The sequence below is a fragment of the Rhinopithecus roxellana genome, chromosome 13 (assembly GCF_007565055.1).
Source record: "Rhinopithecus roxellana isolate Shanxi Qingling chromosome 13, ASM756505v1, whole genome shotgun sequence".
In the NCBI taxonomy this organism is placed as follows: Eukaryota; Metazoa; Chordata; class Mammalia; order Primates; family Cercopithecidae; genus Rhinopithecus; species Rhinopithecus roxellana.
In genome coordinates this window covers 133,585,610-133,606,285 of record NC_044561.1, presented here as the reverse complement: position 1 = coordinate 133,606,285, position 20,676 = coordinate 133,585,610, and the positions used below count along the sequence as shown (strand labels likewise).

At 39.8% G+C, this 20,676-nt stretch overlaps 2 protein-coding genes across 7 annotated transcripts in view; one reads left to right on the top strand and one right to left on the bottom strand.

Annotated features, from left to right (window-relative positions):
- SPECC1L (sperm antigen with calponin homology and coiled-coil domains 1 like) overlaps positions 1-20,676 on the top strand; it is a 146,322-nt gene that overhangs the window by 40,926 nt on the left and 84,720 nt on the right. For 5 of the 6 annotated variants that reach the window (XM_010376305.2, XM_030914075.1, XM_030914076.1 and 2 more), the window contains 3 exons: positions 6,611-6,764; positions 12,293-13,923; positions 15,222-15,429. In XM_010376305.2, coding sequence (XP_010374607.1) covers positions 6,611-6,764; positions 12,293-13,923; positions 15,222-15,429 — 1,993 coding nt within the window. The remainder of the gene's footprint in view (positions 1-6,610; positions 6,765-12,292; positions 13,924-15,221; positions 15,430-20,676) is intronic. The other variant, XM_030914078.1, reaches the window with a different exon arrangement.
- On the bottom strand, positions 19,065-19,523 carry LOC104658131 (histone H3.3). The gene has a single exon (XM_010358066.2). It carries the CDS (start codon positions 19,521-19,523, stop codon positions 19,113-19,115), a length of 411 nt encoding a protein of 136 aa, XP_010356368.2. The 3' UTR covers positions 19,065-19,112.

Below are 20,676 nucleotides of genomic sequence, written 5' to 3'. Positions count from 1 at the left end.
CTTTTCCATTATACTGATGATAATTTTTTCCAAAAATTAAAGATATGAATTAATAAGTTTCAATTAGAATCTATAATTGATAACTCTCCATGATTATTTGTGGTCATACAGTGTAGACGTTTAACAGTGTGAACAATCCACCTCTGAAACTTGAAAGGTAAAATTTGATAACAAATCTTCAAATTTGAGAGAGAGATGCAGGCTGTGAAACTCCGGCTTGACCTTGAGAAGTATATGTACCTGGTTGTAGTATTTCATTATTTGTGTCTGGAATGTTTGTACCAAATTATTTGCATTTTGCATCAGTTATAGATAGGCTGAACATTTATTCTTCCATCAATGTCATGTTTTTAGACTTGCCGATGGGGGATGTTTATGTGTGGGAATGCACATGCCTTTACAGAATTTTGTAGCAGAAATTAAAAGAAATAGGGAAAAATAGCAGAGAGCCTGCTAGTAGCTTAGGGTAAAAGGTAAGTTGGAAAATGCAGAGTTGCATTTTGTTTTATTGTTACTTTTTTTGTTGAAGTAAAGCATACATATAGCAAAGTCCACAAAGCATAGGTGTTGAGCTTAGTGAATCATCTTAAAATGAAACATATCCTGCAGTCACCACCTACTTCAAGAAACAAAACATACGTGCCCCTCAGAAACTTCCACCATGCCTCTGCTTAATCATTGCCCTTCCTGTCCCTCCGCAAAGTAACTACCATTTTCTTTTTTTTTTTTTTTTTTTTTTTTTTTTTTTTTTTTGAGGCGGAGTCTCGCTCTGTCGCCCGGACTGGAGTGCAGTGGCCCGATCTCAGCTCACTGCAAGCTCCGCCTCCCGGGTTTGCGCCATTCTCCCGCCTCAGCCTCCCGAGTAGCTGGGACTACAGGCGCCCGCCACCTCGCCCGGCTAGTTTTTGTATTATTTTAGTAGAGACGGGGTTTCACTGTGTTAGCCAGGATGGTCTCGATCTCCTGACCTCGTGATCCGCCCGTCTCGGCCTCCCAAAGTGCTGGGATTACAGGCTTGAGCCACCGCGCCCGGCCATAACTACCATTTTCACTTTTAGCACCAGAAATGAATTTTGCCAGTTTTTGGTCTTGACAGGAACGTAGTCATACACTATGTTCTTAGCATGTCTGGTTTCTTGTCTGTCCTGTTGTATCTAGCAGCGGTCACTTGCTTTTCATTGCTGGATAGTAATCCATGGGATGAATATACCACAGTTTGTTCATCTCTTCTATTGACAGACTTTTACTACTATTGGCAGACTTTTGGAGTTTCTTCTTTGTGGATATGAGTATAATTGTTATGAACATTTTTATACGTGTGTATTAATACACATGTGCACCCATTTGTGTTGGTTCTAGAACGAGGAGTGAAATTACTGGATCATAGGGTATACCTATGTTCAGCTTTAATATTATAGATAGAAGAAAATCACTTTTCACCTTGGTTTTAGCATTTTTTTGGCTAGTTCTTTCCCAAATCAGTTAGTACTGAGATTTTTGCCACATGGTACGTTTTCTAATTCTGTCATTCCTTCTAATGTATTAGTTGGCATTCTGCTACAAGGAAGAATTTTTACTTTCCCTTGTTTTATATATTCATTTATTTTATTGTGAATTCATAGATTCTTACTCAGTGGGGTATAACTTATTAGGATCATTTAGTTTCATGCCTAGATTATCCCTGATTTGTCCACTGGGAGCCCCGTCAGGCTGGTTCCTGTGTCCTTTTGACATGTTCCTGTTACTCTTTGAACACTTCCTTCATTTCTGGCACAATAAGTTTTGTACCTTTTCAGTCCCGACCCTAGAATCAGCCATTTCTTCAAGGAGGCCTTGTTCCTTTTAGCGGAGGATTGTACTTAGAAACCAAGACCTGGAGGTTAGATGTGTTAATTGCTTTTGGGACACACACACACACCCCATGTCAATTTCCGTATCAGTATCTATTGAAATGTGTGAGTTCACACTGATATTTCCAATTCCGTTGACTTAAAGGGTTCATAACAGCCTTTCCACATCCTATAATTGTAATCCATTTATCCAACACTGAAACACCTGGCTTTTCCAACCTGTATTTACTTATTTTCTGTACCCTAGAATGTACAGAAAATAGTTTTAGAATTATCTGTACAACTGTGAAAAACAAATTTATCAACTGAAGTTCAATTTTTTTTTTTTTTTTTGAGACGGAGTCTAGCTCTGTCGCCAGGCTGGAATGCAATGGTGAGATCTTGGCTCACTGCAACCTCTGCCTCCCAGGTTCAAGCGATTCTCCTGCCTCACCTGAGTAACTGGGATTACAGGCACGTGTTGCCACGCCCAGCTAATTTTTGTATTTTTAGTAGAGACAGGGGATTCACCATGTTGGCCAGGCCGGTCTTGAACTCCTGACCTCATGATCCGCACAGGTGTGAGCTACTGCGACTGGCCTGAAGTTCAATATTTGCATACTTTTGTCTTTGGCTTGAGAGTTTGAGGATTTATGGTGAAAATACTACTGTGTTGAAAAAATACTTGGGTTATGTTGTTCATTTGAAATATAGTTAATCTGTTTGTTCCTATCCTATTCCATTTTAGGCTTCTCCTATCTTTATTTAAATTTTATTTATTTGTTTATTTTAAGCATATGAAACACTAATATGGCTCCATGAGTTAGAACTATATGAGAAGATACAGTCAGAAAAGTGTCCCTCCCCTTCTTACCCATTCCCTCTTACGTGGTTCCCACCCACCCCAGAGGTTAACAGGCAATTTAGTTTTTGTTTATTCTTCTCATGTTTCTTTTTGCATAAATGAGCAAATACACATTTTTTACTTCCTTTTTTACACAAAAGGTGGCAAAATATATTCTTTTGAACTCTGTTAATCTTTTCACTTAGTGTACTCTAGAAATTTCTCTCCATACCAATTTGTAGCAGTCTTTCTTTTTATTGCTGTTTAATACCTCATTGTATTCACTGAATTGTACTGCTATGCCTTCCTGTGTATATAGGCCTTTAAGGCGTACCAGTATTCTGCAATAAAAAACAATGCTGCAGTGACTAATTAGCCATGTGCATATGTATTTTTGTGTTATTGGAGGTGTATCTTCAGGTTAAATTCCTAGACGTGAAGTTGCTAGGCAGAAGGTAAATACATGTGTAGCTTTGTTAGATATTGCATGATTCCTTTCATAAGAATGTGTCAAGGTGCATCCCATCAGCTACTAAGGAGAGTGCCTGTTTCTCCATATTCTTCCCAAAAGAGCGTGTTTACCAGTCTGTTAAGTGACAAGTGCTGCTTAATTTGCATTTCTCTCATTATGAGTTAGGTTGATCATCATTTTCTCTCTCTCTCTCTCTGTCTGTAAATTGATTGTGTGATTCATTCATTTTGCTCATTTTTCTGTCTTTTTTTGGTCTTTTTCCCCTCAATTTTAAAGCATTCTGTATGTATTAGGGACCTTAACCATTTATTTGTGAGATATTGCAAATATACTTTCCCATTTTTTTATGTTTTAAAATCATATTTATGATTTTTTTGGTTGTACAAAACATTTTAGCGTTTTTTAATTAAGAGAGTTTTTTATTTTTAAGATTTTAATTTGTATGTAGTCACTATCAAGTCTTTGTTTTACAATTTTAGATTTAAAATCATAGAAAACCTTGGACTTTATGTTTGATACGGTGTGAAGTAGGTCTCAGCATTTATTTTTGCCCCCATTGTGTATACACTTGACCTAGCACCATTTTCTGGAAAACTCTTGTTTTCTGCACTGCTGCTTTGCTTATAAATCAAGTGTGTATAAATACGCAGTTTCTTTATGGACTCTGTTTCACTAGTTTATTCTTGTTCCAGTGCTGTACTATCTTAATTATTACAAGTGCAAAGTTTGTGATTTGGTGCCCTTATGTATATTTAACTTTGTCATTACCCAAAGGCAAATTGTAACCAGAGAAGTGTGATGAGTCATCCACTTAGACATGACAATGTGGGGTGATTTTCAATGTAATTATTATCAAATGGAAGAATATTTAATTTATGGAGGAAGAAAGATTAGTTCAAAGATAATTTTACTTTTATTAGCAGGATATAGAAGAAGATTGAAAATACAAGAATGTGTCAAGTTTATTTACTGGCTAACAGAGGAGGGACAAATTGGCAGGAAAGTGGTATGACTTTCATTGTGTGACTTTTCGGCATCATAGTTGATGGCCAGTTTTTGTGAAAAGAAACAAGTCTTAAAGAATATGAACAGGCTAGGCATGGTACCTCACACTTGTAATCCCAGCAGTTTGGGAGGCCGAGGTGGGTGGATCACTTGAGGCCAGGAGTTTGAGACCAGCCTGGCCAACGTGGCAATATCCCATCTCTACTAAGATTACAAAAATTAGCTGGGCATGGTGGCACATGCCTGTAGTCGTAGCTACTCAGGAGGCTGAGGTGGGAGAATTGCTTGTACCCGGGAGGTGGAGACTTGCAGTGAGCCGAGATCGTGCCAGTGCACTCCAGCCTCGGTGACAGAGTGAGACTTTGTCTCAAAAAAAAAAAAAGAAAAAGAATATGAACAGTCCTTGAAATTAATGCAGTGTCTCCCTCTCTTTTTATATATTCTAGATTTCATAATGTAACAGCCCTAAATTACCAGAGTTGAATTCTGTTTAATTCATTGAAAATATTTATCCCTTTTTCTGTCTCTTTCTTGGGGGCGTGGGTGGGGAAAGGATCTCACTCTGTTGCCTAGGCTGGAGTATAGTGGTGTGATCACAGCTCAGTGCTGCTTTGACCTCCTGGGCTCAAGCGATCCTCTCACTTCAGCCTTCCCAGTAGCTGGGACTACAGGCATGTGCCACTTTGCCCAGGTAATTAGTTTTTAAATTTTTTGTAGAGACAGAGTCTCCCTATGTTGCCCAGGCTGGTGTTGAACTCCTGGGCTCAAGTGATTCACCTCAGCCTCCCAAAATGCTAAGATTACAGGCGTGAGCCACTGTGCCCCGCCTTTTCTGCCTCTTTTTAACCTAATGGTACTGTATTAGAACTTTCATAATTGAATAACAGAAATATGCTCCATGTGGAGTCACTGACATTTAGAACTGGAAGAGACTTTAGAGATTAGTTACTTAAGAACTATCTTAACTTGTAGAAATGAATTCAGCATGATTATCTGAGAGAGGGCGCGGTTCCAGATTGAAGATAGTGTAAGTCAGTTGGCTAACTCATGCCAAAGAGAGAAAACTTTTGGTTTTTTTTTTTTTTTTTTTTTTTTTTTTTTTTTTTTTGAGAAGGAGTCTCGCTCTGTCGCCCAGGCTGGAGTGCAGTGGCGCGATCTCCACTGACTGCAAGCTCCGCCTCCCGGGTTCACACCATTCTCCTGCCTTAGCCTCCCGAGTAGCTGGGACTACAGGCACCCGCCACCTCGCCCGGCTAGTTTTTTTGTATTTTTTAGTAGAGATGGGGTTTCATCGTGTTAGCCAGGATGGTCTCGATCTCCTGACCTCGTGATCTGCCCGTCTCGGCCTCCCAAAGTGCTGGGATTACAGGCTTGAGCCACCGCACCCGGCCAAGGGTTCTTTTGTTAAAAAGTAGTTTTTCTCTTTTTTTCCCCCCACATATCTTTATTTTATTTATTTATTTATTTTTTTTGAGACGGAGTCTTGCTCTGTCACCTAGGCTGGAGTGCTGTGGCCGGATCTCAGCTCACTGCAAGCTCCACCTCCCGGGTTCACGCCATTCTCCTGCCTCAGCCTCCCAGGTAGCTGGGACTACAGGTGCCGCCACCTCGCCCGGCTAGTTTTTTGTAGATTTTTTTAGTAGAGACGGGGTTTCACCATGTTAGCCAGGATGGTCTCGATCTCCTGACCTCGCAATCCGCCCGTCTCGGCCTCCCAAAGTGCTGGGATTACAGGCTTGAGCCACCGCGCCCGGCCTACTTTTTAGAATAATAAATTTACAGCCAGTTTATTATCCATAGTGTTTTTTTTTAAGGCTCATATTTTTAAAATTTCCTTTATAAAATATAAATATTGCAAATGGTCTTTCTTAAGTAATAATGATCGTTTAGACAGCAGAACCCTTGCTCAAGCTGTAAAGTCTCTAGTTTTGTAATTAATATGTTATGCATGTTTTAGAAAATACCTCCTTTCAATTGTGACTAAAATTTGACTACTACAGAATTACAAAGTAAAAAAAGTAAATTTCAGAATAAATTCTTTTAGATACTGGTCTCATCATGGAATCACTTTAGAGCAATGAAGATTATTTGACTCTCAATGATATTTCTTTCTAGAAATTGCAAGATGACACTTCCTGTGGCATTACAGGACTTCCCCAAGATATCATGTGCTATCCCCCATCATCTGAATCTGGCATGTGTGGACACATAGCAGGCTTCCATAAAGTCTTTGATTACATGTACGATTTTATTATTTTAAAAAGAAGCATGTGATTGTTTATAAACCTCTAAAGAAGTTCTGTTTCTGTAACACAGTATGGTGTGCTACTTACTACCTGTCAGAAAGTTTTGGTAATAGGGCTCTTGAACTCAGTATAAAAGTCGTGAGCTTTGTTGAGTCTCATAATATCTAATCTTGCTTGATCTAGTAAATTTGTTTTTATTTTCTGTTGCTTCTAGACCAAGAGCAGTGATGACCTTTTAGCTGGAATGGCTGGAGGGGTAACGGTGACTAATGGTATTAAAGGAAAGAAAAGCACCTGCCCATCTGCAGCACCTTCAGCATCTACCCCTGCCATGACCACCGTGGAGAGCAAATCCAAGATTAGCACAGGTATGGGTGACACTCAGTCTGAGACTTAACTGCTTTTTTGTTTGAATAGGCAGGATGCATTGGTGTTTACAGTGTTCCATCTGATTATAGGAAATTTTAGACATACAAAGGTAGGTGGATTGATATTTCAGCCCAATATACTCATCATGCCCATCACCATTATCAACTCACAGCCAGTTGTAACTCCTTGATACCCACCTTCCCCTCTTGTTATTTTGAAGCAGATTCCAGACATCATATCATTTCGTCCATAAATATTTTATCTTGGAAAGAGAAGGATTCTTTTTTTTTTTTTTTTTTTGAGACGGAGTCTTACTTGGTCATGCAGGCTGGAGTACAATGGTGCGATCTCAGCTCACCGCAGCCTCCGCCTCCCAAGTTCAAGTGATTCTCCTACCTCAGTCTCCTGAGTAGCTGGGATTACAGGCATGCGCCACCACGCCTGGCTAATTTTTGTATTTTTAGTAAAGATGGGGTTTCATCATTTTTGCCAGGCTGGTCTCGAACTCCTGACCTTGTGATCTGCCTGCCTCAGCCTCCCAAAGTGTTGGGATTACAAGCGTGAGCCACCGTGCCTGGCCAAGGGGAAGGATTCTTTCAAAAATATAATCATAATACCATTATCAGTCCTTAAAATAACTGATAATCATTCCTTAAATCATAACTTGAATATTGGATGAGTATTTAAATTTCCAACAGTCTTATAAGTATTTTTGTTTTATTTACTGTCTATGTTTGGATCAGGACTCATGTAGGTCCATATGTAATTGGCTGATGTGTCTCTTAAATCTTCTTTTTTAAAATCTATGGATTTATCCTGATTCTTACAGTTTAATTTTTGTGGAAGCTGGTCATATGACCTATAGAATTTCTGAGTATCTGGATTTTTATATCACAATATCCCCATGATGTTTTTGCCCATCACCCTTTATTGTCTGTATTTATTGTAAATGGCATTGGAGCCTTATGGGACAGATTCAGGTCCCCATCACCCCATTTTGAAAACAAAACAACCAAAATACAAGACTCCTTCGTAGGTGGTGGTGTGTCCATTCATCAGGAAACACATAGTTTCTGATTGTCCCTCTTTAAATTATGTTAGAAGCCTCTGATAATTAGTGCCTAGATCCATTCATTCTAATTCTGCCATCTTTCTTCATTCAGTAACAGGTATTTGTTTCTAGATTTGATGGAGTTGATGAATTAATTTATCCTACAGTCCAAGGAGTATGCTCTCATATTTTACTTCTTACATTTATAGAAAAAGAACTTTAAAACTTCTAGTAAACATAAGATCAAGTATTTGTAATAAAGCTTATGAAGGCAAATTGTAAAAATTACATCAGATCCTTTTCTGTCATCGTAATTTAGGCTGTTAGCCCCTCTTTTGTGTATTAGACTTTCCTAGCCCAGGACTACCTACTGTCTTCATTTTTGCTTTGACTTTATGCAGATTCTTCCTTCCATTTCAGATTGGGCCCACCTGTTAATGATAATCGTTGTGATTAACAAGAAGGAATATTGAAGTCCTTACTTTGTGATTTACAGGCATGATTTCATTTTATCCTTACTGTAGCCCTATGAGAGAACTAGTATCCTCATTTTAGAGATGAGAAAGCTTAAGTGTCTTGGCCAAGGCCATGCATTTATTTGCTTAGTAAATATTTACTGGGGATCTGTTTTCACAAGGCCACAAGGCTGGTGGTGGGGCAAGGTCTTTTACTCCCAAGCCTGGGGTCATCGTCACATTTAACATTGTAGCTGATGTGGTAGGAAGGAAATTAAATACTCTTGCCATTTATATGTCTTCTGGTGTCCTGCCTTTAGAATTGTACTGGGAGAGATTCCATGTGTTTGTATACTTAGTTTATTGCTGACTGATGTTACCTGACCTCAGGATTCAGTTATCACCTCTCCGGATTAGCTGCCCCGGTATGGCTTTGTATGTTTATTTTATTTTGCTGGGGATGTCATAACAAAATACTACAGACTGGATGGCTTAAGCTGTAGAAATTTATTTTCTCAAATCTGTAGGCTAGAAGTCTGAGATGAGGGTGTTAGCAGATTTGCTTTCTCCTGAGATCTCTTTTTTGGCTTGCAGATGGCTTCTTTCTCTGTGTCTTCACTGGTTTGTCCCTCTGTGTGTGTGTCCTCATGTCCTCCTCTTACAAGAACACCAGTCGTATGGATTAGGGCCCACCCTAATGACTTCATCTTACCTTAATTACCTCTTTAACTTAATTATCCTATCTCTAGGTGCAGTCACATTTGTGGTTTGGGGGTTAGGGCTTCAACATATTAATTTTTTGTGTGTGGGGAGCACAGTTCAGCCTATAACAACATCCTTATTCTTCAGTTCATCTGCTCTACCTTTACCAGTGACAGTTTCCTAAGACTGTTTGATTTCAGTGTATCAATTCACTTGTCTTTACCTCAGATTATTCTGTCTACTCATTACAGTAATCCATAGAGGAGTTTTTCTTCTTTTAGCTTTCAAACTTGAACAGATGTTCTTTTTTGTAAGGATTTTTGATTTAGATAAGGATGAAGTACCACTTACAGAACTAGGGAGAGGAATTAATGTTGGAGGAAAAAGTTACCCCAGCCAGGTGCGATGGTGCATGCGTGTAATCCCAGTACTTTGGGAGTCCAAGGTGGGCAGATCACTTGAGCCTAGGAGTTCAAGACCAGCTTGGGCAACATGCCCAACATGGTGAAACCCCGTCTCTACAAAAAAATACAAAAATTAGCTGGATATGGTGGCGTGTACCTGTAGTCCTAGCTACTTGGGAGGCTGAGGTGGGAGGATCACCTGAGCCCGGGGGGGTGGAGTTGCTTTGAGCTGTGATGGCACAACTGCACTCTAGCCTAAGTGACAGAGCCTCAGAGAGAAAAAAAAAAAAAAAACCGTGTTATGCCATCTTTTTCCATTTTTGGCCTCCATATGCAGTTGTTTCTCCGAGTCTGGTTACTTTTGCCTTTGATATCTGTCACAGATTTCTTGCCTCTTCTCTATTCTTACTGCTGCCCCTCAATGGAGGACTCTCTTACCTGCCCACATTCCTCCTCTGCTGCTCTGCTTTCTTCCTGTGTATTCCACTTAGTATCTGTATTAGTCCCTTCTCAGTTTGCTGTAAAGAACTACCCCAGACTGAGTAATTTATAAAGAAAAGAGGTTTAATTTACTCACAGGTCCACAGAGATGGCGAGGCCTCTGGAAACAGAATTATGGTGGAAGGGGTAGCAAACACGTACTTCTCCACATAGTGGCAGGAAGGAGAAGAATGAGAGCCAAGCGAAGAGGAAGCCCTTTACCATCAGATATCATGAGCACTCACTATCATGAAAACAGCATGAGGGTAACAGCTCCCATGATTAAATTACCTCCCAACAGGTCCCTCCCGAAACACATGGGGATTATGGGAACTACAGTTCAAGATGAGATTTAGGTGGGGACACAGCCAAACCATATCAGTATCCTCTAGATTTTCATAAAATGCACTTTTCCTTACATTTCTTCCCAATTCAGGATCATTTATTGACTTAGTGTGCCTCACTGAATTCTGCCTGTCTTTCAGAACTCTGTATGAACATTCCCCAGCAGCTTCCGTTAACTGTGTCACTGTACTTTTTCTTTCTGTGTGCCATGTTCACTTCTGCTTCCTCTCCTTATCTATCTTCTGGCCAGCCTGAATTCTGCACCCTCCTGTACCCCTATTCTGTTAGCGGCTATCTCCCTATATCCATGGAGATCATTCGCTCCCTGTTACCTCTACAGCCTGGATCCCACCACCTAATGAACCAGCAGGGTCTTTAAAAATACTTATTGATTAGATGTGGATCTTATTTTTTAGCATAAAAATTCATTATTTCTTAAGTATTTACAGGTATCTAAACATATTCCTGGCCAGGTGCGGTGGCTCACACCTGTAATCCCAGTACTTTGGGAGGCCGAGGCGGGCAGATCATTTGAGGTCAGGAGTTTGAGACCAGCCTGGCCAACATGGTGAAACCCTGTCTCTACTAAAAATACAAAAAAATTAGGCATGGTGGCACACACCTGTAATCCCAGCTACTTGGGAGGCCAAGGAAGGAGAATCGCTTGAACCTGGGAGGCAGAGGTTGCAGTGAGCCGAAATTGCTCCACTGCACTGCAGCCTGGGTGACAGAGACTCCATCTCAAAAAACAAAAACAAAAAAAAGAAAACTTCCTGTTCTTGGCCGGGCGCGGTGGCTCAAGCCTGTAATCCCAGCGCTTTGGGAGGCCGAGACGGGCGGATCACGAGGTCAGAAGATCGAGACCATCCTGGCTTACATGGTGAAACCCCGTCTCTACTAAAAAATACAAAAAACTAGCCGGGTGAGGTGGCGGGCGCCTGTAGTCCCAGCTACTCGGGAGGCTGAGGCAGGAGAATGGCGTAAACCCGGGAGGCGGAGCTTGCAGTGAGCTGAGATCCGGCCACTGCACTCCAGCCCGGGCGACAGAGCGAGACTCCGTCTCAAAAAAAAAAAAAAAAAAAAAAAAAAAAAAAAAAAAAAAGAAAACTTCCTGTTCTTTTTGTATTAAACAAATGATTGTGTCAGTTTTCACAGCTTTAAAATTTTAGTAGTTAAGTAATCATGTGATTCACAGATTTGATTGACACATCATCATTATTTAACATTAGTGCTTTGTTGTTTTTTACATTTAGAGAGACAGTATAACATACTGGTTAAGGTGCAAATTCTGGAACCAGACTGCCTAGGTTTGAATTTTGACTCATCTATTTATTACCTGTGAGATGTTGGCAAATTATTTAATATCTGTGTCTGAGTTTCTTTATCTGTAAAACAAGGCGATAATAGCACCTACCTCAAGTGTTTAATGAGACTTATATAAGTTAATGTATGTGAAGTGTTAAAGTATTTATATAACCAAGTGCTAGGTATGTGTTAGCTGTTGTTATAGTTGTTACTATTTATGCGGCATTTTATGATGTGAAAACTTTTTTGCATTTACTTTGGTCAGAGTAAAATTTTTGTGTTTCTTGTAGGTAGCTTAGATTTTTGGTTTGCCCACAGACTGCTTTTCCCTTCTTGCCCGCCTGTGATCTCCCTTCACTATCTGTGTACAGTTAGTTTATCACCGACTGGCTAATCCTGGAGTCATCTTCGCCTGTCTTGCCCTAGAATATTATGCCTCTGGCCAACTAGTTAAAACCCTGCTTCTGGATTCAAGCTAATGTATATCATTTAAATATCAGCTTTATAGAGATGTAATTCACATTCCTTAAAATTTGCTCTTTTAAAAAAAATATAAAATAAAGTGTATAACTTATTTCTCCTTGATAATTAAAAGATGAATGATCTTCTGGTTTTGAAGACATTGAACTTTAAAGTAACAGACTCTAACGCAAGATTATTGTATATCTAAATCATTGTGTAAATCCTGGATTTCATCTCATTACACCTGGGGCAGGAACTGTATATTCTATGTAGCCTTTTATTGCTAACATTTTTGCCTTACATTTTTTGTATTAAACACATAGGCACAGCTTCTTCAACCAAGCGGAGCACTTCTACAGGTAATAAAGAATCCAGTTCTACTAGAGAAAGATTACGTGAACGTACCCGATTAAACCAGAGCAAAAAACTACCTTCTGCAGGTCAGGGAGCTAATGACGTGGCATTGGCCAAACGTTCCCGCAGTCGAACTGCTACAGAATGTGACGTTCGTATGAGCAAGTCTAAGTCAGACAATCAGATCAGTGACAGAGCTGCTTTGGAGGCCAAAGTGAAGGATCTTCTCACACTGGCAAAAACTAAAGATGTAGAAATTTTACATTTGAGAAATGAACTGCGAGACATGCGTGCCCAGCTGGGCATTAATGAGGACCATTCTGAGGGTGATGAAAAATCTGAGAAGGAAACCATTATGGCTCACCAGCCGACTGATGTGGAGTCCACTTTATTGCAGTTGCAGGAACAGAATACTGCCATCCGTGAAGAACTCAACCAGCTGAAAAATGAAAACAGAATGTTAAAGGACAGGTTGAATGCATTGGGGTTTTCCCTAGAGCAGAGGTTAGACAATTCTGAAAAACTGTTTGGCTATCAGTCCCTGAGCCCAGAAATCACCCCTGGTAACCAGAGCGATGGAGGAGGAACTCTGACTTCTTCAGTGGAAGGCTCTGCCCCTGGCTCAGTGGAGGATCTCTTGAGTCAGGATGAAAATACACTAATGGACCATCAGCACAGTAACTCCATGGACAATCTAGACAGCGAGTGCAGTGAGGTCTACCAGCCCCTCACATCGAGCGATGATGCACTGGATGCACCATCCTCCTCAGAGTCGGAAGGCATCCCCAGCATAGAGCGCTCCCGGAAGGGGAGCAGTGGGAACGCCAGTGAAGTGTCGGTGGCTTGCCTGACTGAACGGATACACCAGATGGAAGAGAACCAACACAGTACAAGTGAGGAACTCCAGGCAACCCTGCAAGAGCTAGCTGATTTACAGCAGATTACCCAAGAACTGAATAGTGAAAACGAAAGGCTTGGAGAAGAGAAGGTTATTCTGATGGAGTCTTTATGTCAGCAGAGCGATAAGTTGGAACACTTTAGTCGACAGATTGAATACTTCCGCTCTCTTCTAGATGAGCATCACATTTCTTATGTCATAGATGAAGATGTAAAAAGTGGGCGCTATATGGAATTAGAGCAACGTTACATGGACCTCGCTGAGAATGCCCGTTTTGAACGGGAGCAGCTTCTTGGTGTCCAGCAGCATTTAAGCAATACTTTGAAAATGGCAGAACAGGACAACAAGGAAGCTCAAGAAATGATAGGGGCACTCAAAGAACGCAGTCACCATATGGAGCGAATTATTGAGTCTGAGCAGAAAGGAAAAGCAGCCTTGGCAGCCACGTTAGAGGAGTACAAAGCCACCGTGGCCAGTGACCAGATAGAGATGAATCGCCTGAAGGCCCAGCTGGAGAATGAAAAGCAGAAAGTAGCAGAGCTGTATTCTATCCATAACTCTGGAGACAAATCTGATATTCAGGACCTCCTGGAGAGTGTCAGGCTGGACAAAGAAAAAGCAGAGACTTTGGCTAGTAGCTTGCAGGAAGATCTGGCTCATACCCGAAATGATGCCAATCGATTACAGGATGCCATTGCTAAGGTATTGTTTAAATAGATTAAAATGTTCCGGACAGCATTAGGCAGCTGCCATGCACAGTGTTTACTGAGAACCAGGGTCACTGGTTTGGTTTGGTGTGTTATTAGCTTTTTTATAAAGCTGATATTTTTAAAACTTGAGAATGGTTTCCTTTTATTGGAATACAGTGAAAAGTATTCTTAAGATAATGTCACTTTCTCTCACTTGTATTTTGTTTCTATTTTCCTGCCTGTGAGAGGATGTGGCTGGTATTACAGCTAAAACCAGAATTTGTCCCTAGTTCTGAGTATGCCTATGGAGCGGGTCGTGAAATTTTACCTCCCCCTACCTCATCTCAAATCTGTTCTGGTGTACTATAGGTGGAGAGTCAGTATTCCAGTCTGTAGCATCAGCAGTGCATGTTTCCTCTTCTCCTGCTATAAAAATAGTTTTTCAAATAGAAATCTGTTGAGAGTTAAAAAATATTTTTGGCATATAGAGGCTCCTGTTTCTCAGAGGCCTGTGATTTATTGCTGGCAGGGACCTTAGTGATTATCCATCCAGCCCCTTGTTTTACATGCATGCAGCATAATAGTGAGGACTCAGTTGGAACTGCTACCCAGTGCCGCTGGCATTCTGGACAGGGATCTGTACCCCATGTGGTTGCTGATGAACTGTTTATTTCCATGAGTTATCTAGTTATTCTAGCTTACATTTTATTTGTTTGTTATTTTAGTGCAATGATTTTAAAATAAATTTTAATATATCTTTGGCCAAAATGTAAATAATTTAGGTTTTAGGGTTTTTTTAGTGATCACTTTTAAAGTTACAGTTTAGGAGATTTGTATTATTTCTTGGCACATGTATGTTGAGAGGCTACTGTGAACTAATATAATACTTTTTGTAAAAACACTATTTGAGCATTGTTTTTCCCTTTTTCAGTTTGATACTGGAACTGTCACAAATATGACACTATTTTTGTTAGGACAACATGTTATTCATCAAACGTACATGCTTTCAGTCCAAACTTCAGAGAAACGAAAATTTCCAAAGTTTCCTTGTAAATAATCTGATTAAGTTCAATGATACATCAATATAATTTCAGTCAGTGTTACAGCAACAGTTTACGTTTAAGCGTATTATATAAAATCTTACCATGGAGTGCTTTTTCATACTTTTTAACAGTTACTATACAGGTTGTTTCAGTTTATCCATAGTGCCTCACACTTAGTTCCCCTTAGAAACTGTGTGTACCTCAATTCTGGAACTTACCTTAGAACAATTCTTAACTTTTCTAAATCTACACCATCAATTTTATATAGGTAGAGGATGAATACCGAGCCTTCCAAGAAGAAGCTAAGAAACAAATTGAAGATTTGAATATGACGTTAGAAAAATTAAGATCAGACCTGGATGAAAAAGAAACAGAAAGGAGTGACATGAAAGAAACCATCTTTGAACTTGAAGATGAAGTAGAACAACATCGTGCTGTGAAACTTCATGACAACCTCATTATTTCTGATTTAGAGAGTAAGTGATAAGAACTTTTCATTCTTTTTTGTCTTACTGTTTTAAACATGTGGGGATAATTTGCATTTAGTAATAAAATAGGGCTAGGCACAGTGGCTCGTGTCTGTAATTCCAGCACTTTGGGAGTTCAACACCGAACCAGGCCAGGCACAGTGGCTCACGCCTGTAATCCCAGCACCTTGGGAGGCCAAGGCAGGCAGATCACTTGAGTTCAGGAGTTTGAGACCAGCCTGGCTAACATGGTGAAACCCCGTATCTACTAAAAATACAAACATTAGCTGTGTGTGATGGCAGGTGCCTGTAATCCCAGCTCCTTGGGAGGCTGAGGTGAGAGGATGGCTTGAACCCAGGAGGCAGAGGACTACAGTGAGCTGAGATTGTGCCAGTACACTCAAGCCTGGGCGACAGAGTGAGACTCTATCTCAAAACAGAGAAGAAAAAGTCACAGATTGATCCTGTGTCCATGGTAACTGCCTGGCAATATCAGCATGATTGATGGGATATAACCAGAGCGAGAATGGATTATTTTTTGTCAGAGAATAATAGGGTTCATAATCAATAATGGGACTCAAAGGTTATGAACCCATTGTTAAATGGGTAGGGCAGTGCCCGGAGTTGTTCAGAACAAAATTGGTCTAATAACATTGAGAACAGCAGTTTGCCTGATCTCTAGAATAAAAATAGCATTGTAAAAATTGAATTATAATTTGTAATTTAAAAATAGGAAGATCATAGTAGTAGTTCTTTTCCTTGGTAGACTTGAATGTTGCTTTTGAGTTGAAGACAGTAGATGGCAGTGTCTCCCACAGGAGGAACACTGAAGAGGAAGGAAACTGCTGTTAGAGGTTCGAGAGTCGAAGAGTAATGCTGCTTTCTTGTGTGACCACAAATCATGGTAGATGGCAGTTTTGCAAACTAGTCTTCACAACAAGAACTTAAGCACAAATTCCTTTGTTTCCAGGAAAAAAAAATACATTCCGTTTCAGAAGTAAAAATATAGACATGATTGTAAAGATTGTAAAGTTTAAGTCAAATCCCTACAGACACTTTTAGTGTACTTTATTCTGTCTGAATATTTCCACTGGCTGCCACTTTCCCTTTTATTTAAAAGGATTTATTTATTTATTTATTTATTTATTTATTTATTTATAAGAGGTGACAATAATAAAAATGTAGTGCCAGGGGGCAGAAAAACACCTTTTAAAGAACAGTGATTATGTGAATTCTGTGCCCATGAATGAAAAGGTCAATAAAGAGAAAAAGAGCAAAAGAATGAATGCAACTTGAGGATTTACGATCAGTCTGAGATGATCATGTAGCTTAAAATGTCACTTGAGAATCAGAATGCCAAATGTTAAAAGTGAACTGTCCTGAGATTTGCTGTCATTTGTCTTGCGTACATTATGTTTAACAATAAGTAGATGTGTCGTGTCCTTTGTGACAAGAAAAAGAAAACAAGTTTTAGCACATTTCAAGAGAAATTATGCTCCTAACATTTTTTGTTTGCTTGCCTGTTTTTTGTTGCTTGTTTGCTTTTTTGAGATGGAGTTTCACTTTTCTTGCCCAGGCTGGAGTGCAATGGCACCATCTTGGCTCACTGCAACCTCTGCCCCCTGGGTTCAAGCAATTCTCCTGCCTCAGCCTCCTGCGTAGCTGGGATTACAGGCACCTGCCACCACAGCCGGCTAATTTTTTATTTTTAGTGGAGACGGGGTTTCACCACGTTGGCCAGGCTGGTCTCGAACTCCTGACCTCAGGTGATCGGCAGATATTACAGGCCTGAGCCACCACTCCTGACTGCCTGTTTTGATTATGAAATATTTCTTGCATATAAATGGATACAATGTAAATGAAAGGTGTAACTCTTAGTGTTTTCAACATTAGAAATTTTTCAGCTTCTATCCTTACTCCTCATCTATGTCCAAAACCCTGAATTTGTCTATGTATGAGGTCTCAAGGAACCAAGTTCCCGTGATGATTCCAGAGCCATGCTTGCCTCCAGAGATAAGGATCAGGGCATTAGACTCGCCTACTCAGCTTGGTGTCTGCTTTACCCAAACCAGATTAGATTTGACCCTTAGTTTGCAGATTGAGTCTGAAGTAGCTTATATATGAGACAGGCTTTAAAGTTTAATCTTTTGCTTATGAAGTCATCTACCTTTGTTGTCTCAACACAAGACTAGCCTTTCTGTCTCTAAGAGGATGAAGATTATATCTTTTTCCTTTCCTTTACATCTTAAGCACTTAGAAAAAAGCCTGGTACAAAGTTGGTACATATGACACATTTATAGAATTAAAGAGTAAATTTTGAACCTTTTTATTTCACAGGACCTGCCCTTTGTTACACAGTTTTGGGGCAATGAATGAGAGCAAGTTAACTACTGGCTACCAGAATTGCTGCTGCCACCAATGTTTAATCTCATTTATTTCTGATCCAGCTTTAGAAAATATAGCATTATTATTTATTTGTAATAATTATTATTTCACGTATAATTGTTATAAATATTCTAGGCTCTATGTTGTTAAAGTGAATTCATGCCACTTAAAAATATCAGAATACTAGCCAGGTGCGGTGACTCATGCTTGTAATCCTAGCACTTTGGGAGGCCAAGGCAGGTGGATCATGAGGTCAGGAGTTCAAGACCAGCCTGGCCAAGATGGTGAAACCCCGTCTGTACTGAAAATACAAAAATTAGCTGGACGTGGTGGCAGGCGCCTGTAATCCCAGCTCCACAGGAAGCTGAGGCAGGAGAATCGCTTGAACCCAGGGGACAGAGGTTTCAGTGAGCTGAAATCACGCCACTGCACTCCAGCCTGGGCAACAGATTGAGACTATGTCTCAAAAAAAAAAAAAAAAGAAAAAACCCCCAAAATATCAGAACACACACATATACCAACATCAAATGTAAAGCATAGTGGCAAAAAGATTTTCAAAGAGAAGGTTCTAGTGGAACAGGGATAAAGAAGATGATGAGCCATATAAGAAAAAACATCAGCATACTCATACTTTCGGGTCTTGGTTAAAAGCCAATAAATTGTTAGCTAGAGGAAGAATTTTTTTATTACATGTGTCATTGCAAGCTAGTGTTCACTATGCCTGAGTTCCTGCTACTAAGTATAAGGAATGGGAGAGAATGTTATTTACCCAGAAACACTAATGTCTATAGTTACTTTGTCCCTAATGATAAATTGTTAAGTTCTATCAATAGGATACTTATTAAAAAAAAGAAAAACCCTAGGTAATGATTTCAGCATTGCTTTTTATTACTGCTACCATCAGCTGGCACATTTATATATTTATTCTTTTTTTTTTTTTTTTTTGCCGTCAATAAGAAATTTACTTGTTTTAAAAAAATCCAAATGCTGGCATTGTCCAGAAAAAGTTAACAGGTTTATTTATAATTATTATAAAGTTGAACCACTGAAACTTGTTCACTGAAACATTTTAACTTGCATTAATGCTGTACGCTTCTGCGTTTATATTAAAAATTCACACACAAATGAAAATGGAAAAACTGCCAATACCTGATTTCTGTCCCCTATTTTTCCACTCGCAATCATATACTTAGGTACCTTTTGACCCCATGGGAAAAAATTACCTAATGTTCAGAACTACCAATAACAGGAAGAAGAGATTTTTTTTTTTTTTTTGAGAATGAAATGTTTCCCATCATAGTGGATTCTTAAGCACGTTCTCCACGTATGCGGCGTGCTAGCTGGATGTCTTTTGGCATAATTGTTACGTGTTTGGCATGGATAGCACACAGGTTAGTGTCTTCAAAAAGGCCAACCAGATAGGCCTCACTTGCCTCCTGCAAAGCACCGATAGCTGCGCTCTGGAAGCGCAGATCTGTTTTAAAGTCCTGAGCAATTTCTCGCACCAGACACTGGAAGGGAAGTTTGCGAATCAGAAGTTCAGTGGACTTCTGATAACCTCTAATTTCACGGAGCGCCAGAGTACCAGGCCTGTAACGATGAGGTTTCCTCACCCCTCCAGTAGAGGGCGCACTCTTGCGAGCGGCTTTTGTAGCCAGTTGTTTCCTGGGTGCTTTACCACCTGTCGATTTGCGGGCAGTCTGCTTTGTACGAGCCATGGTGCAGAGACCTCCTTACTTACCCCCCTTCTCCTTCGGCTGGAGCTCGGCGAGCGAGAGGTGGCACTGGCGTTGGAGAGTGACGGCCTATTCCATTTTTAAGATACCATTACTCCAACTACTGAGTCTGTGAGGTCATCACATGGCTTCTTCTGCCTTTGAAGTGTTTTTAGTCTAGTGGTCGAGACAGGTGTGTCAAGAGATGTGGTAATGTTGGCGGCAACATGGTACAAGGCTGCGTAAGACACAGTTGGAACACAGAGAACAGCCAGTGATCTACTGGGGTGGGGCTGTAGGTGAATGAGGGTAAAGGATTTGCCACCAGTTGTGTAAGTACCCTTCTTGTCCTTAACCAAAAAGTGATTCGTTCCTGAGCTGTCAAAAGTAATCAGCCGTGAGCGGTTTACTTAGTGGCAGCTATCAGCATAGCACCCTCCTAAGGCATTTCTCTCTTATGCTTGGATTTTAGAGTAGAACCTCCAAAGAGAAGGTGACTTCCCTTTATGTTTCTGGTTCCAGGGAGACTAGCCTGTGCTACACTTTCATCTTGGTATCCTCACTCTGTTCAGAATGGTACTTTGCATCTTATTGGTGTTCACTGAATGCTTTTAGAGTGAATGAAATTGTTGTAAGAAAATTCACATTATGGGATAATTTGAGGAATTATTGATTTACTTTATAAATATATTCTTTATTTTTTAAAAAGATTTTTATAGGATTAATTTAAACAGCAGCTACCCTGGGTATTATATTTTTTACTAATTTTGATTTTACTAATTCACTTCTGGAATTTATTCCAGCGTGTAAGGAAAGACATGCTTATATAAATACTGCAGATTAACAATGTTTATGATTCAAAGTTCATATTTTAGTCACAGTCAATATTGTTTTGACTGGTTATGTACCAACAAAGTGAATTTCTAACGGTTTTACTTTTTGTTTCAAAATTAAGATACTGTGGAAGGAAGTGATTTAGAAATTGTGATTTTTTAACTTGATATTTTCCAAAGAAAGTAATATTGGTTATTACTTGGATTGCACATTTTTTTCTATTAAAGTTTTGTATTAAAATTTTTTTGTAGTCTTTGGACAGGATAACTTCTTTCGAATGTCATATTTAAGTACCCCTTTTCTTTGTATTATTCCTTTGAAC

Coding starts and splice junctions, on each gene's coding strand:
- LOC104658131 (XM_010358066.2), bottom strand. CDS start 19,523: ATGGCTCGTACAAAGCAGACTGCCCGCAAATCGACAGGTGGTAAAGCA.